General features: G+C 42.6%; 1 protein-coding gene across 1 annotated transcript in view; it reads left to right on the forward strand.

Annotated features, from left to right (window-relative positions):
• Positions 1-18,292, forward strand: part of LOC126108584 (zinc finger protein 391-like) — a 66,722-nt gene that overhangs the window by 10,263 nt on the left and 38,167 nt on the right. The window contains exons 3-5 of the mRNA XM_049913880.1: positions 8,413-8,493; positions 16,068-16,142; positions 16,224-16,298. Of these exons, the coding sequence (XP_049769837.1) occupies positions 8,413-8,493; positions 16,068-16,142; positions 16,224-16,298 (231 nt within the window). The remainder of the gene's footprint in view (positions 1-8,412; positions 8,494-16,067; positions 16,143-16,223; positions 16,299-18,292) is intronic.

The raw sequence follows: 18,292 nt of genomic DNA on the forward strand, positions 1-18,292 counted from the left end.
TGTCAACGCCTGTAAGCAGCTAAGGGTGTTCATTTCATTGTAATTTCATTCTAACGAGCTGCATGGTCACCGATGGTATCTGTTCTTTCGGACATGTCCGGAAGAACAGATACCATTTTAGTATATATTTCTGATATTAGATATATGATTAAGTTTTGGTTTGTTATACTGTGAACTTAGTTCTATATCGGTAGGAAAGTGAAGGTTTGGATAATGGATTTGAGTATTTTAATGTATTGCTTTTTGACCCGGCAGCCTTTATTTTAACTGCCATATAGGTCAGGTGAAATTTTCGGTACTGTCAGGTGGGGTAATTGGAAACAATTTTGAGAAGTTTTCACTATCATTTGAAGTAGTTACTAGCTTGATAAAGTTACATGAGTTACTTAATTTGGAGATATAATAGGCTGAAATATGAACTCTACTCTTGGATTCATTAATCTGTTGGTTTTAACTGACATCATTATAAGGTCATGTTTACCCCATGTGTTCCCATTTACCCCATTAGGTCAGGGGTAAATGGAAACTGCTATCTCACAAAGTGTGGGCTTGGTAAGCATTTACCAGCTGGGTTAACTTTAAAGCAACAATGCTCTATTACTTATGAACATTTTCCTGAATGATTAAAACAGTATTACAAGTACCCCAACCAACAATTACTAAAAATTATAAAATGAACCATTTTTCAAAGAAATTTATTAAACATTTCAAAATAAGCAATATTTGAAAGGAATTTATCAAAGAGGGTTAAAACTGAGGTGGTAAGTAATGTGCTCATTGTGAGGATATATAAACAGAACATACAAACACAAAAATGTATGGCTATGCTTTTTCTCCCCATTTGTCAAGAGTTTGTAGTCTGCCAGGTAAATGACTCAGCAAGCACACTAAATGAATGTTATCTCTTACTGACATTTCCACTAGTCTTAAACTGACATGGCTAGCGTGCCCATCAAATATCAAAACAGCATTTTGGTTGGATAATTAGTGATTTGTATGACATTTTTGTATATGAGGGATAAAATCTGTAGTGAACCACTGATAAAACTTAGGCTCCTCCTTCCATCCAGTTTTTGAAGCAACCAAGTGTCCCCGGACAGGTATTACCCAAAGTCCATTGAGTCTGAACTGCACCACCTGTATAAATGTTCAGTTATGGCAAGTGTCATCTGTTGTTGATTCCAAGCCTGATCCAGTAGAACAACATATTCAGGGGCTTTCCCTCTTCCCCGAGAGCTTTCATCCTCGTCGGGTCACTGCCAAACCAAAATTCATCACAACTGTAAGCAAAGCATTAGTTCACATTGTTTGGCCTACATATTTAATACAAATTATTCACCCAGAGTACAGGGTTATTACAAATGATTGAAGCGATTTCATAAATTCACTGTAGCTCCATTCATTGACATATGGTCACGACACACTACAGATACGTAGAAAAACTCATTAAGTTTTGTTCGGCTGAAGCCGCACTGCAGGTTTCAGCCGTCAGAGCGCTCGAGAGCGCAGTGAGACAAAATGGTGACAGGAGCCGAGAAACTGTATGTCGTGCTTGAAATGCACTCACATCAGTCAGTCATAATAGTGCAATGACACTTCAGGACGAAGTTCAACAAAGATCCACCAACTGCTAACTCCATTCGGCGATGGTATGCACAGTTTAAAGCTTCTGGATGCCTCTGTAAGGGTAAGTCAACGGGTCGGCCTGCAGTGAGCGAAGAAACGGTTGAACGCGTGCGGGCAAGTTTCACGCGTAGCCTGCGGAAAATTGGCTCCTGCCACAACTGGAGACCGACAGCGCCGACTTCATCTTTCAACAGGATGGTGCTCCACCGCACTTCCATCATGATGTTCGGCATTTCTTAAACAGGAGATTGGAAAACCGATGGACCGGTCGTGGTGGAGATCACGATCAGCAATTCATGTCATGGCCTCCACGCTCTCCTGACTTAACCCCATGTGATTTCTTTCTGTGGGGTTATGTGAAAGATTCAGTGTTTAAACCTCCTCTACCAAGAAACGTGCCAGAACTGCGAGCTCGCATCGACGATGCTTTCGAACTCATTGATGGGGACATGCTGCGCCGAGTGTGGGAGGAACTTGATTATCGGCTTGATGTCTGCCGTATCACTAAAGGGGCACATATCGAACATTTGTGAATGCCTAAAAAAACTTTTTGAGTTTTTGTATGTGTGTGCAAAGCATTGTGAAAATATCTCAATTAACAAAGTTATTGTAGAGCTGTGAAATTGCTTCAATCATTTATAATAACCCTGTAGAAGGTATAAACTACAAATAGATCTCTAGCATTCTTTTTGGGACTTCTGAAGTTGCTCAGGTTTCTTTAGAGGAATACAGGGATATCGTTTTGCAAAGGCCTGATACCCACCGTCACCAGGATGACCCTATTTAAATGGAGTTCTGTTTAACATATTGTTGTATCAATGACCTAAGTTCCTCTTTAGCACATTCCCATTTCTGCTTGATCAAATAAACAGTTGATCTTTGTAGTTTTAGTATATGTAGAAAGATTTTGATGATGCTTAAGGTCTAATTTATCCAGTGATACTGTCTGATCTAAAAAAGTAGTTCTAATGAAATCAAGTAAATCCTGTATATAAGGTCAGATTTAACGACTTTTTATTCTTTAACTCTGGACTCTCAGAAAAATATCATTTTCACCATTTTATTCGATGGCACATGATTAATTTTGGGACACCAAATGCTGCTTCCGCTTTCCTAAATGTGTTAACTTTATTTACAACATCATGCGTAGCCCTTGACACATCATTTGCAGTGTAACTGCAATCTGAACACTTATTAATATAGGTCCTTGGCATTTTTCATAACTTAACATGGAAGAAAACCATCCTGTTTCTTTGCAATCTTCATTCAGTCTCTGTACCCAATTACACACAGTTACAACAAGCAGTAGTTCTTATTTGGCTTGAAATTGAGTAATTTCATTAATATAATCTCATTTGAGAATGATAATAAACTTAATAAACTGTAAATATGCTAAACTTATGAATAAATAGAGGAATAAATATAATTTTCTTTTTTACAAAATCTGAAACGAACATACTGCTGGTCAACAGGAGCGTCTGACCCCACGCGTCGTCTTTGACCCGCGTCGTTGTGACGGAATCTTCTCACGAAATTCCAATCACTAACTTTCTCCTCCAAATGCGAAAATATTTTGTTGACACCGACCTACATAGGGAGGAACAATCACCACGATAAAATAAGGGCAATCAGAGCTCGTATGGAAAGATATAGGTGTTCATTCTTTCTGTGCACTATACGAGATTGGAATAATAGAGAATTGTGAAGGTGGTTCGATGAACCCACAGCCGGGCACTTAAATGTGATTTGCAGAGTATCCACATAGATGTCCATGTAGATGCAGTGAGGTGGTGCTGACCTGCCCCCACATTGGGCACTGTTCCCTCACATGTGGCTTTTTCCTGCAGTGAGAGGACTCTCGTGTGTGATGCCTGAGTCATACAAGTCAGTGTGTGCCACATTTTAACTGAGCGCTTCTTATTTTGTGACAAACCGGCAGAAGCAAATTTAGTTGGGTATCTGCCCTCTACTTTATCTGATGATGAGATGAGGATGGTGAAGCTTTGAAAATTTTGTGATATGTCTGGACTGTGGCATAAGCTTTCAGGCTGGAGATTTTCATGTTTTGTGGACTGGCTGGTTCACACACTTTTTCTTCCAGTGATCAGCCAGCCGCAGGAATCTGCTGTCTTCTTTTAATTGTTATTCTTTTCACTGCTTTCTCCCTTTTGTAACTTGTGTGTGTGTGTGTGGGGGGGGGGGGGGGGGTGAGGAGCACTTGCGCATGGTTTTATTTGCGTTTCTTGTGTCAGTACCGCAATACTATGAGATTTGTCCCCCTGCATCTCATTATATTTTATTACGGTCACTAAAGACCTTGCTGTTGTGCACCCTTAAAAACGTATCATCGTCATTGTGTCAAATGGGGTTGCTTACAGATCACCCATGTGATCCATGCTAGAATACTACTTGAGTGTGTGGGATCTGTACCAGATAGGACTAACAGTGGATATTAAATGTATACAGAGAAGGGCAGCACGAATAGTCACAAGTGTGTTTAATCCGTGGGAGAGTGTGACTGAGAATGTGAAAGAACTCAACTGGCAGACTCTTGAAGACAGATGTAAAATATCTGGAGGAAACTTACAAAGTTTCAAGAACCATCTTTAAATTATGATTCTTAAGAGTGTACTACAACCCCCTATGTATGGTTCCCATGGGGTTCCCAAGGGCAAGAGTAGATTAATTATAGCATGCCCAGAGGCATTTCAAGTGATTCATCCTGCACTCCATGTGTGATTGGAATGGAAAAAAGCCGTAGTAACTGGCACAGTTGGATACACCCTCTGCCAAGCACTTCAGTGTGTTGCAGAGCAAAAATTTAGAGGTAGATATAGATGATGAAGCAGATGCTTAGTAAAAGTTATAGTAAATGTTATCAGGATGAATGTTATGGGGTTGTACAATAGAGATGTAACTGTTTCATAATTTAGAGAGCCAACTGAAATAATTTTTATAGATTGTGTCAAGAATCAGTAGATTCAGGAAATTGACATGTTTTAATCTTTGATTGGTTGTTGTCTTCACAATCGGTTGTGTACTGGACAATGGGTGTGCAAGCTGAAACCTGTGTCCTGTGAAAATAAAGTTTTGTGAAACAAGGCAAATGATTGTTTATTTAGCTTATGCAATGTACGAGGGTAAGTCCTTTGCAAAAACATCATTTTTTGATATAGTCTCCTTGTTTTTCAACACACTTCGTCCATCGTTGTACAAGCTTCCTGATGCCCTCATAAAAGAAGATTCTCGGTTGAGCTGCGAGCCAGGAATGCACTGCTTCTTTCACTGCTTTGTCCGAGGCAAATCGACGGCCCCTTAATGCCTGTTTGAGCAGACCAAACAAGTGACAGTCAGAAGGGGCAAGATCCGGACAATATGGAGGATGATCCAGTACTTCAAATTTGAGTTTCTGGAGTGTTTCAGCAGTGTGGGCAGCAGTATGCGGATGGGCATTGTCGTGCAACAACGCAACACCTTTTGACAGAATTTCAGGCTTTAGCCTGGCAGTTATCATCTCACTGTAACGTATGCTGTTTATAGTTGTGACCCTTTCCCCATAATGTTCCAGTACTGGAGCTTGCGCATCCCAAAAAACCGTAAGCATCAGTTTTCCTGCAGATGGTTGGGTCTTGAACTTTTTCTTGCATGGAGAATTTGGATGTTTCCTTTCCAAACTCTGCCACTTACTCTCCAGCTTGTAACGATGGATCCATGTTTCGTCACCAGTAATGATCCTGTCTAAGAAGTTGTCCCCTTCATTACCATAATGATCCAAATGTTTTTGCAGATGTCCAAATGCATTTGTTTATGCAACTGTGTGAGTTGTCTTGGGACCCAAATTGCACAAACTTTATGGGACTCAAGTCTGTTGTGGAGGATTTCGTAGGCGACTAATTTGCAGATGATGTGCCAGTTTATCAATAGATATTCGTCTTTCTAAGAGAATCATTTCATGTGAACAGTCAATGGTTTCTTCATTTGTGGTGGTAAGCGGTCATCCAGCTCCTTCATCCTGCGTAACACTTGTGCGACCGTTTCGGAATTTTTCAGTACATTTGTAGACACTCCGTTGTGGCAAAACACTGTTCCTGTACTGAACTGAAAGTCTTTGATGAATTTCAGCACCACAAAAAAACAGATCACTGAACATTGCTCTTTTTTGGTGCAAACAGACAGCGGAACAGCCGTGATTAACAGCACAGCAGCGATAACGAAACTAACCTAGCAACTTGGAAATTGCAAAGATATAATAACAAATAACCAAAGCATGTGTTATCAACGTAAAATGACAATACTACCAAAATAAACAAAAATATAACTAAATTGTGGATGATAATTGACTTACCCTCGTATAAGGTTTTGGCAAGAATGCACTGTTGACTGAATTCAAATGGGAATGATTTAACTAAAGCAGTACATACAGGTCTTGTTGTTTGTTGCTGTAAAGGGTATTCGTATATTTGAGTGACGAGTGATATTGCTGGAATTCAGTGGTGTATTGCTTATAAACAATGTGGTTGAAGTTCACACACTCAGTTACTTTTGTTTGCTCTGATTTTCTGTGTTCAAATTCCAGCAGTTTGAAGTGTTATAGCGTTGGCCCTGTTGATATAAATTTATTCCCTTTTACTAACAAATAATTTTCTTGTATATAGTATCTAAATTACAATGGTAAAACAAACCTGCAACCATGTGTGATGCCCTTTTCCGTATATGTTGAACATCTACTGCTAGTCCCGTTTGGAGGAAGAGGAGGATATTAGTGTTTAATGTCATGTTGACAAAGAGCTCTTCAGAGTCCTATTTGGTATGGGTCCCACACACTTGAGCAATATTCTGTGATGGTTCACATTACTGTCTTGCAAGCAGTCTCCTTTGTAAACTTATTGCATTTCCCTAGTATTATACCAATGAACCAAAATATGTCACTTGACCGAGCTTATGTGATACACTATGTAATTAAAAGTATCCAGACACCTGGCTGAAAATGACTTACAAGTTCGTGGCACCCTCCATTGGTAGTGCTGGAATTCAGTATGGTGTTGGCTCACCATTAGCCTTCGTGACAGCTTCCACTCTCGCAGGCATATATTGAATCAGGTTTGTTTCTTAGGGAATGACAGCCCATTATTCACAGAGTGCTGCACTGAGGAGAGGTATTTATGTTCATCGGTGAGGACTAGCACGAAGTCAGTATTCCAAAACATACCAAAGGTGTTCTACAGGATTCAGGTCAGACTCTGTGCAGGCCAGTCCATTACAGGGATGTTATTGTCGAGTAACAACTCCACCACAAGCTGTGCATTACGAGCAGGAACTCGATCGTGTTGTAAGATGTGATCGCCATCCCTGAATTGCTCTTCAACAGTGGGAGGCAAGAAGCAGGCCTCTGCTGTGATAGGGCCATGCAAAACAACAATGAGAGCCATGCAAAACAACAATGGGTGCAAGCCCTCTCCATGAAAAACACGACCATGCCATAACACCACCACCTCCGAATTTTACTTTTGGCACTAGACACGCTGGCAGATGATGTTCACCGGGCATTCGCCATACCCACACCCTGCCATTGGATCGCCATATTGTGTACCGTGATTCATCACTTCACACAACATTTTTCCACTGTTCAATCGTCCAATGTTTATGCTCCTTACATCAAGCAAGGCGTCGTTTGGCATTTACCGGCATGATGTGTGGCTTAGGAGCAGCCGCTCGACCATGAAATCCAAGTTTTCTCACCTCCCACCTATCTGTCATAGTACTTGCTGTGGATCCTGATGCAGTTTGGAATTTCTGTGTGATGGTCTGCCTTTTACACATTATGACCCTCTTTCAGCTGTCGGCAGTCTCTGTCGGTTAACAGATGAGGTCGGCCTTTACGCTTTTGTGCAGTAAGTGTCCCTTCATGTTTCCACTTCACTATCACCTCGGAACCAGTGGACCTAGGGATGTTTAGGAGTGTGGAAATCTAACGTACAGACGTATAACACAACTAACACCCAATAACCTGACCACGTTCAAAGTCCGTGACTTCCACGGAGCGCCCCATACTGCTCTCTCACAATGTCTAATGACTACTGAAGTTGCTGATATGGAGTACTGGGCAGTAGGTGGCTGCACCATGCATCTAATGTGAAAAACATATGTTTTTGGGGGTGTCCGGATACTTTTGATCCCATAGTGTATTTTGTTTTCACATCCTCAGAAATTGGTGCACCTATGTATTTACATAAGTTGCCAAGATTCCAACTGTGATTCATTGATATAGTTGTCATAGGATACTAGGTTTTTTTCATTTTGTGAAGTGCACAATTTTACATTTCTGAACATTGAAACTAGTTGACAGTATTTGCATCCCTTTGATATCTTATTTGGACTTACTGAATATTTGTGCAGCTTTATTCAGACACTAGGTCCTGCTTCATTATAAATTAGTGCATCACCTGTGAAAAGTCTGAGGTTCTTATTAGTATTGTGTGCAAGGTCATTAATATACAACATTAACAGAAAGAATGTCAACACACTTCCCTGAGGCACACCTGAAGTTACTTCTATGTCTGTCTTCCATCTGCTTCCTCCTTACTGAGTAAGTCTCAGTGCAGTTACAAACATTGCATGATATGCACGTGGGCATGTAAGACATGTGAAGTGTATCTGTTAGTACCATTGCTGTACTTTACCACTGTGTGGCTCATTTTGAGGTGAAGTTAGTTTTACATTGCAGTTTTCAGAGTGACATATCATCCTTTTTTCGTGTTTCATTACAGCAAGTTATATCTTTTGCAGGGGCCCGAATGCTTCACAGCAGCAAAAGAACGCACCAAGAGTGCTGCTAAATTTCCGGTCTCGGAAGCGACAGAAACTCAGGTGAGTACCACATTCCTGTTACTGCTTCCAGGCAAAGAAAGAGAAAGAAGCCAATATGATTTTCATGCACTCTGTTTATATCAGCCATTTTTTAGTCACTAGTATCCTGAGTACCACTCCTCACATATCGGGTACTCACCTTCACTCCACAACTGCAATACCAGATCGGACACATCCAGCATCTCGACTGTACCAAATCTTTCCCCACCTCCTCCTCCTCTCCCGCCATACGTCTGTGGAACAAATCCCCAGTAACCTGTGTCTTACACATACATTCGAGTGTAGAACAAATCTTTATCTGTTTGTCTTCTCACTTTTTGTTCCTTTTTCTTTCAAATAAATAAGTTTTTGAGAAGGGTTCTACCTTGAGCAAACACAATTTTTTCTCCAATTTCACCCTAACGTGTTTCACTGAAGATCACCATCGTCACTCGGTTCACTTTATTTTCAGTGAAAACAAAGTGCAAAATTTCCACCTCATACATGTAAAACAGGATGGTGCAGCAGTGGAATATTTTATAAACCACTGAAAGCTTACTGACACGGTTCTGCTCGTAGAAAGTCTCACAATTTATTTTCTTTAATATTGTAGAAGCGGTAGATTGCTACTCACTATATATACAGGGCTATTACAAATGATTGAAGCGATTTCATAAATTCACTGTAGCTTCATTCATTGACATATGGTCACGACACACTACAGATACGTAGAAAAACTCATAAAGTTTTGTTCGGCTGAAGCCGCACTTCAGGTTTCTGCCGCCAGAGCGCTCGAGATCGCAGTGAGACAAAATGGCGACAGGAGCCGAGAAAGCGTATGTCGTGCTTGAAATGCACTCACTTCAGTCAGTCATAACAGTGCAACGACACTTCAGGATGAAGTTCAACAAAGATCCACCAACTGCTAACTCCATTCGGTGATGGTATGCGCAGTTTAAAGCTTCCGGATGCCTCTGTAAGGGGAAATCAACGGGTCGGCCTGCAGTGAGCGAAGAAACGGTTGAACGCGTGCGGGCAAGTTTCATGCGTAGCCCGCGGAAGTCGACGAATAAAGCAAGCAGGGAGCTAAACGTACCACAGCCGACGGTTTGGAAAATCTTACGGAAAAGGCTAAAGCAGAAGCCTTACCGTTTACAATTGCTACAAGCCCTGACACCCGATGACAAAGTCAACTTTGGGTTGGCAGGCCTGGGTAACCAAGAAGGCTTCCTCTAAGCGATCCATGAATAGGTTGGCGTACGAGGGGGCCATCCTGGTACCCATGGCTGTTCCCTTTAATTGTTGGTATGTCTGGCCTTCGAAAGTGAAGAAGTTGTGGGTCAGGATGAAGCTGGCTAAGGTAATGAGGAAAGAGGTTTTAGGTAGGGTGGCAGGTGATCGGCGTGAAAGGAAGTGCTCCATCGCAGCGAGGCCCTGGACGTGCGGAATATTTGTGTATAAGGATGTGGCATCAATGGTTACAAGGATGGTTTCCGGGGGTAACAGACTGGGTAGGAATTCCAGGCATTCGAGAAAGTGGTTGGTGTCTTTGATGAAGGATGGGAGACTGCATGTAATGGGTTGAAGGTGTTGATCTACGTAGGCAGAGATGCGTTCTGTGGGGGCTTTGTAACCAGCTACAATGGGACAGCCAGGATGATTGGGTTTGTGAATTTTAGGAAGAAGGTAGAAGGTAGGGGTGCGGGGTGTTGGTGGGGTCAGGAGGTTGATGGAGTCAGGTGAAAGGTTTTGTAGGGGGCCTAAGGTTCTGAGGATTCCTTGAAGCTCCGCCTGGACATCAGGAATGGGATTACCTTGGCAAACTTTGTAAGTGGTGTTGTCTGAAAGCTGACTCAGTCCCTCAGCCACATACTCCCGACGATCAAGTACCACGGTCGTGGAACCCTTGTCCGCCGGAAGAATGACAATGGATCGGTCAGCCTTCAGATCACGGATAGCCTGGGCTTCAGCAGTGGTGATGTTGGGAGTAGGATTAAGGTTTTTTAAGAAGGATTGAGAGGCAAGGCTGGAAGTCAGAAATTCCTGGAAGGTTAGGAGAGGGTGATTTTGAGGAAGAGGAGGTGGGTCCCGGTGTGACGGAGGACGGAAATGTTCCAGGCATGGTTCAATTTGGATAGTGTCTTGGGGAGTTGGATCATTAGGAGTAGGGTTAGGATCATTTTTCTTCGTGGCAAAGTGATATTTCCAGCAGAGAGTACGGGTGTAGGACAGTAAATCTTTGACGAGGGCTGTTTGGTTAAATCTGGGAGTGGGGCTGAAGGTGAGGCCTTTGGATAGGACAGAGGTTTCGGATTGAGAGAGAGGTTTGGAGGAAAGGTTAACTACTGAATTGGGGTGTTGTGGTTCCAGATTGTGTTGATTGGAATTTTGAGGTTTTGGAGGGAGTGGAGCTGGAAGTGGGAGATTGAGTAGATGGGAGAGACTGGGTTTGTGTGCAATGAGAGGAGGTTGAGGTTTGCTGGAAAGGTTGTGAAGGGTGAGTGAGTTGCCTTTCCGGAGGTGGGAAACCAGGAGATTGGATAGTTTCTTGAGGTGAAGGGTGGCATGCTGTTCTAATTTGCGGTTGGCCTGTAGGAGGATGCTCTGACATGAAATATTGTCCTTGATTCAGAGTCATGTAAAGCTTTTTGAAAGACAAGATTTTCGGCCTTGAATGTTACCTTTACTTAAAAAAAAAAAAGCATAAATGAAAGTACATGGTATTAAAATGTACACTACGTAATCAAAACTATCCGGGCACCTGGCTGAAAATGACTTACAAGTTCGTGGCACCCTCCATCGGTAATGCTGGAATTCAATATGGTGTTGGCCCACCCTTAGCCTTGATGACAGCTTCCACTCTTGCAGCCATACTTTCAATCAGGTACTGGAAGGTTTCTTTGGGAATGGCGGCCCATTCTTCACAGAGTGTTGCACTGAGGTGATGCGTCAATGTTAGTAGGTGAGGCCTGGCACGAAGTTGACATTCCAAAACATCCCAAATGTGTTCTATAGTATTCAGGTCAGGACTCGGTGCAGGCCAGTCCATTACAGGGATGTTATTGTCGTGTAACCACTCCACCACAGGCTGTGCATTATGAACAGGTGCTCGATCATGTTGAAAGATGCAGTTGCCATCCCCGAATTGCTCTTCAACAGTTGGAAGCAAGAAGGTGCTTAAAACATCAATGTAGGCCTGTGCTGTGATAGTGCCATACAAAACAACAACATGAAAAACTTGATCACACCATAACACCACCGCCTCCAAATTTTACTGTTGGCACTACACACACTGGCAGATGACATTCACTAGGTATTTGCCATACCCACACCCTGCCATCGGATCGCCACATTGTGTACCATGATTCGTGTCATCCACACAACATTTTTCCACTGTTCAGTCGTCCAATGTTTATGCTCCTTACACCAAGCAAGGTTTTGTTTGGCATTTACCGGCATGATGTGTGGCTTATGAGCAACCACTCGACCATGAAATGCAAGTTTTCTCTTCTCACACCTATCTGTCATAGTACTTGCAGTTGATCCTGATGCAGCTTGGAATTCCTGTGTGATGGTCTGGATAGATGTCTGCCTATTACACATTACGATCCTCTTCAACTTTCGGTGGTCTCTGTCAGTCAACAGACGAGGTCAGGCTTTACGCTTTTGTGCTGTACGTGTCCCTTCACGTTTCCACTTCACCATCACATCGGAAACAGTGGACCTAGTGATGTTTAGAAGGGTGGAAATCTCACTTACAGACGTATGACACAAGTGACACCCAATCACTTAACCATGTTCGAAGTCCGTGACTTCCACGGAGTGCCCCATTCTGCTGTCTCACGTTGTCTAATGACTACTGAGCTCGCTGATATGGAGCACCTGGCAGTAGGTGGCAGCATAATGCACCTAATATGAAAAGCGTATGTTTTTGGAGGTGTCCAGATCCTTTTGATCACATAGTGTATAACCAGACTTAAGTTTCAAACCTGCTCATATACAAGAAAAGCTTGTGAGTCGATAGAATTTTGTCTTTCACAAAACTGTCAATTTATAAGCAGAGCATTAGATGGTTGTAGCAGCTGGTTGACAGTTCCTTGCATCTCCCGTGCACTAGCGTCTTGAATCAAATGTCACATTATTGATTGAGTGAGATCGATACCATATTGAGCACTTCAGCTTATCAGATAGTCTCGAGGCTATTCAAATGTAAGTATTGTTTGCTAAGCCCTTCCTTTGTAATTCTTCAGAATAAATTTGTACGACACTTTGATTGTCAAAGCTTCATCTATAAAAGTAAGACAACCCCTCTATTGGTCTATTAAACAATGTAAAAACATTGACCTCGACAGCAGTATTCTAATTTGTGAATATAAAACGAGCCCATATTTTTTGAATGACAAATTGACTCTTCAGTATTATTATGAAGCCCCACTTTTCAAAAGCTTCTATTCCTTTTTTGTCTGAACCTCTTATTTTCCACATCTCACTTATGTACAAGGCTACAATCCAATCTTCTGAAAAGATCACCATCTATCCTACTTTACAGAGCAGACAAGCCTCTGAACCCTGTAATGAGTCGTGGGCATCCAACCATTTAGATCTACTAGTAGTTTCACATGAACATTCAATCACCTTTGCCGTTTTTAAGATACTCGTTCACTGGCTCTGTGTATAATAATAATCTGCCTTCTGCCGAACTGCTTATCTCACTGGATTTTCCCATTTGCCACCCATATCTTCACTAGGGTGATCCCCCATCAATCTCTAGTTTGCGTACATATTTTTGCTACTGCAGCACATGCTCACAATGCCACCACATGGCTACCAGTGTCGGGATGGGAAGTGGTCATAATGTTTCGGCTTATCAGTGTATACTGGCCGTGTGCTATGCCCATTGTACTTGTAATGTCAACTTGCTAATAGTGTCTAGTTAGATGTAAGAGATTGTGCTAGGGTCCCTATCTTGCCACATGAAATAAATGTATTAATAAATAAGTAACAAATATAATAGAGGGAAACATTCCACGTGGGAAAAATATATCTAAAAACAAAGATTTTGAGACTTACCAACCAAAAGCACTGGCAGGTTGATAGACACACAAACAAACATACACACAAAATTCAAGCTTTCGCAACAAACAGTTGCTTCATCAGGAAAGAGGGAAGGAGAGGGAAAGACGAAAGGATGTGGGTTTTAAGGGAGAGGGTAAGGAGTCATTCCAATCCTGGGAGCGGAAAGACTTACCTTAGGGGGAGAAAAGGACAGGTATACACTCGCACACACCCACCCATATCCAACCGCACATACACAGACACAAGCACAAGCACAAGCACAAACATGTCTGCTTTTTATGAATAAATTTACTGTATATATATATATATATATATATATATATATATGTGTGTGTGTGTGTGTGTGTGTGTGTGTGTGTGTGTGTGTGTGTGTGTACACACTCCTGGAAATTGAAATAAGAACACCATGAATTCATTGTCCCAGGAAGGGGAAACTTTATTGACACATTCCTGGGGTCAGATACATCACATGATCACACTGACAGAACCACAGGCACATAGACACAGGCAACAGAGCATGCACAATGTCGGCACTAGTACAGTGTACATCCACCTTTCGCAGCAATGCAGGCTGCTATTCTCCCATGGAGACGATCGTAGAGATGCTGGATGTAGTCCTGTGGAACGGCTTGCCATGCCATTTCCACCTGGCGCCTCAGTTGGACCAGCTTTCGTGCTGGACGTGCAGACCGCGTGAGACGACGCTTCATCCAGTCCCAAACATGCTCAATAGGGGACAGATCCGGAGATCTTGCTGGCCAGGGTAGTTGACTTACACCTTCTAGAGCACGTTGGGTGGCACGGGATACATGCGGACGTGCATTGTCCTGTTGGAACAGCAAGTTCCCTTGCCAGTCTAGGAATGGTAGAACGATGGGTTCGATGACGGTTTGGATGTACCGTGCACTATTCAGTGTCCCCTCGACGATCACCAGTGGTGTACGGCCAGTGTAGGAGATCGCTCCCCACACCATGATGCCGGGTGTTGGCCCTGTGTGCCTCGGTCGTATGCAGTCCTGATTGTGGCGCTCACCTGCACGGCGCCAAACACGCATACGACCATCATTGGCACCAAGGCAGAAGCGACTCTCATCGCTGAAGACGACACGTCTCCATTCGTCCCTCCATTCACGCCTGTCGCGACACCACTGGAGGCGGGCTGCACGATGTTGGGGCGTGAGCGGAAGACGGCCTAACAGTGTGCAGGACCGTAGCCCAGCTTCATGGAGACGGTTGCGAATGGTCCTCGCCGATACCCCAGGAGCAACAGTGTGCCTAATTTGCTGGGAAGTGGCGGTGCGGTCCCCTACGGCACTGCGTAGGATCCTACGGTCTTGGCGTGCATCCGTGCATCGCTGCGGTCCGGTCCCAGGTCGACGGGCACGTGCACCTTCCGCCGACCACTGGCGACAACATCGATGTACTGTGGAGACCTCATGCCCCACGTGTTGAGCAATTCGGCGGTACGTCCACCCGGCCTCCCGCATGCCCACTATACGCCCTCGCTCAAAGTCCGTCAACTGCACATATGGTTCATGTCCACGCTGTCGCGGCATGCTACCAGTGTTAATATATATATATATACACCTAAAAACAAAGATGATGTGACTTACCAAATGAAAGTGCTGGCAGGTCGACAGACACACAAACGAACACAAACATACACACAAAATTCAAGCTTTCGCAACAAACTGTTGCCTCATCAGGAAAGAGGGAAGGAGAGGGAAAGACAAGAGGATGTGGGTTTTAAGGGAGAGGGTAAGGAGTCATTCCAGTCCCGGGAGTGGAAAGACTTACCTTAGGGGGAAAAAGGGACGGGTATACACTCGCACACACACACATATCCATCCACACATATACAGACACAAGCCAACTTGTATATATATATATATATATATATATATATATATATATATACACACAAAATTCTAGCTTTCGCAACCAATGGTTGCCTCGTCAGGAAAGAGGGAAGGAGAGGGAAAGATGAAAGGATTTGGGTTTTAAGGGAGAGGGTAAGGAGTCATTCCAATCCCGGGAGCGGAAAGACTTACCTTAGGGGGAAGAAAAGACAGGTATACACTCGCGCACACACACACATATCAATCCACACATATACAGACACAAGAAAGATGATGAGATTTACCAAACAATAGCGCTGGCAGGTCGATAGACACACAAACACAAAAATACAGACATGACTGCTTGTGTCTGTGTATGTGTGGTTGGATATGTGTGTGTGTGCGCGCGAGTGTATACCTGTCCTTTTTTCCCCCTGAGGTAAGTCTTTCCGCTCCCGGGATTGGAATGACTCCTTACCCTCTCCCTTAAAACCCACATCCTTTTGGTCTTTCCCTCTCCTTCCCTCTTTCCTGATGAAGCAACTGTATGTTGCGAAAGCTTGAATTTTGTGTGTATGTTTGTGTTTGTTTGTGTGTCTATCGACCTGCCAGCGCTTTTGTTTGGTAAGTCTCAAAATCTTTGGTTTTAGATAAATAAGTAACAATTTATTTGTGTTGCAGATGTTTGAGTTTGTGGCTGTCAAACAGGAATGGGTCGAAGATGATGTGAAGGATGATGACTGGGATGAAGCTCAGGTTGGTCTTCACACTGTTGAGAGGTTTGTGGGCGCTTTGCCCCTCCTTGGTTAATCCATTAATGTGTGTTTTCTGTTACAGGGGCCTGAGAACGCAGCTGTAGAGGAAGATGGGATTCACATCAAAACACAGCCATCTGAGTGGTGCATATTGGAGGTAGGGTAGCTGGGACTATAGTATTTCTGAGTGTTTTCTTGAACAATCATCATCATCATCATCATCATCATCATCATCATCATTATTATTGTTTATCGTATATCTCCGAATCCAAGATGAGGCCATTTCCTAGAATTTAGTGCACAGAAGTAGGGTGTCATGTTGCATTTGCGGCATATGATGAGGAGTTTTTTTTCCTATAGAACCTAAAGCTTCCATTAAGCTGTAACTCTACTCTTTGCCACATTTGCCTCTTTTACCGTGAACTTATGCATGCAATTTCAGCATTGTTTGTACGGTAGCAGGAAGTGTTTCTTGTGGCAAATTTTTTTTATCAGTTGCGTTTGACTTTGCAGATTGCACTTCTAAACCGTCTAGTAAAGTGTGTAAAGGATCGTAGCATAGAACAACTCACAGGGTTGTATATTAATGAGTGTATAGACAATAGTAACAGCAGACTTTTTTCAGATGATGCAGTTATCTATAATGAAGACCTATCCGAAAGAAGGTGCATAAATATTGCCAGATCTTGATAAGATTTTGAAGTGGTGCAAAGACTGAGAACTTGATTTAAATGTTCAGAAATGTAAAATTGTGCACTTCACAAAATGAAAAAAACATGGTATCCTATGACTATAATATCACCGAGTCACCACTGGAATTGGCCGTATCTTCCAAATACCCGTGCGTAACACTCTGTAGGGATATGAAATGGAATGATGATTTTGGGGTAAAGCAGGTGGTAGACTTTAGTTTCTTGGTAGAATACTGAAGAAGTGCAATAAGTTTAGAAAGGTGGTTGCTTACTCATCACTCGTGTGACCCATCCTAGAATATTACTCAATTCTGTGAGACTCGAACTGAATAGGACTAACAGGGGTTATTGATCATATACAGAGGAGAGGAGCACGAATGGTCACAGGTTCGTTTGATCCACAGGGGAGTGTTACAGAGATACTGAAGGAACTGAACTGGCAGTTTCTTGAAGACAGACATGTTAACAAAGTTTCAAGAACCAGTTTTACGTGTTGATTCTACGAATATACTACACTCCGACTCGCTCACATAGGGATCGTGAGACTAAGATTAGAATATTTACTGTATGCATGGAGACATTCAATCAATCATTCTTCATGCACTCCATATGTGAATGGAACAGGAAGAAACCCTAATAATTGGTACAATGGGGCATAACCTGTGCCTTGCAGTTCACAGTGGTTTGCAGAGTGTAGATGTAGATGTAGGTTCAACATAGAATTTTTCAAAGGGATGCAGGTGTTACTATTATGCAAATTTCAGAATCTTGCCTGTTTGGTATTCAGCAGAAACAAACACTTGTGTGTCGTCGAGGAAATGTGGAGTCACAGAAGCCAGTGTTCAGAGGTTGTTAAAGGATGAAGGACTTCTAAAAAAACACAAAGCATCGACTGGGAAAGCTTTCGGTGGCCCACAGAGTGGATGTTGTGAAGTAAACTAGTCCCACCTGTTACGTGGTAGCTGCACAGATTTGCTGGATCACCATCTGAGAGTGACATTGTAGGACTTATACTTAAAACGAATAGCCAGAAGCTGCTTTTCTAAAGTTCAAAATTGGAAGTTTACCAATCTTTAATCGCATCTTTAAGATCCTTCCAATGATGACCAGTCTCTTACAGTCCGTAATTTCTGCAAACAGATAAGTAGTATGGACACATGCAGAGCTTAATTGTTCTTGTGTTGTCAGAAAGTAAAAGAACACACAGTATGGATGAAGTGATCAAGGGACGTTTCACACGCCATTAACCCTCAAGCAGGCATGCCATTTTTTGTGATATGAGCGGGTGCAAGACGCATTTCGTACACATTTAAAGAATATCTGTCTTCATGTTACCGAGGTAACCATGAGTAAACAAAATCACAGTTTAATGATAGTTCAATTAAACATTGATGAAATAAATGTACATTACAAGCACTAAATCACTGTGTAATTAAAAAATAATAAAATAATCTTTCAT

The sequence above is a fragment of the Schistocerca cancellata genome, chromosome 11 (assembly GCF_023864275.1).
Source record: "Schistocerca cancellata isolate TAMUIC-IGC-003103 chromosome 11, iqSchCanc2.1, whole genome shotgun sequence".
Taxonomy (NCBI): Eukaryota; Metazoa; Arthropoda; class Insecta; order Orthoptera; family Acrididae; genus Schistocerca; species Schistocerca cancellata.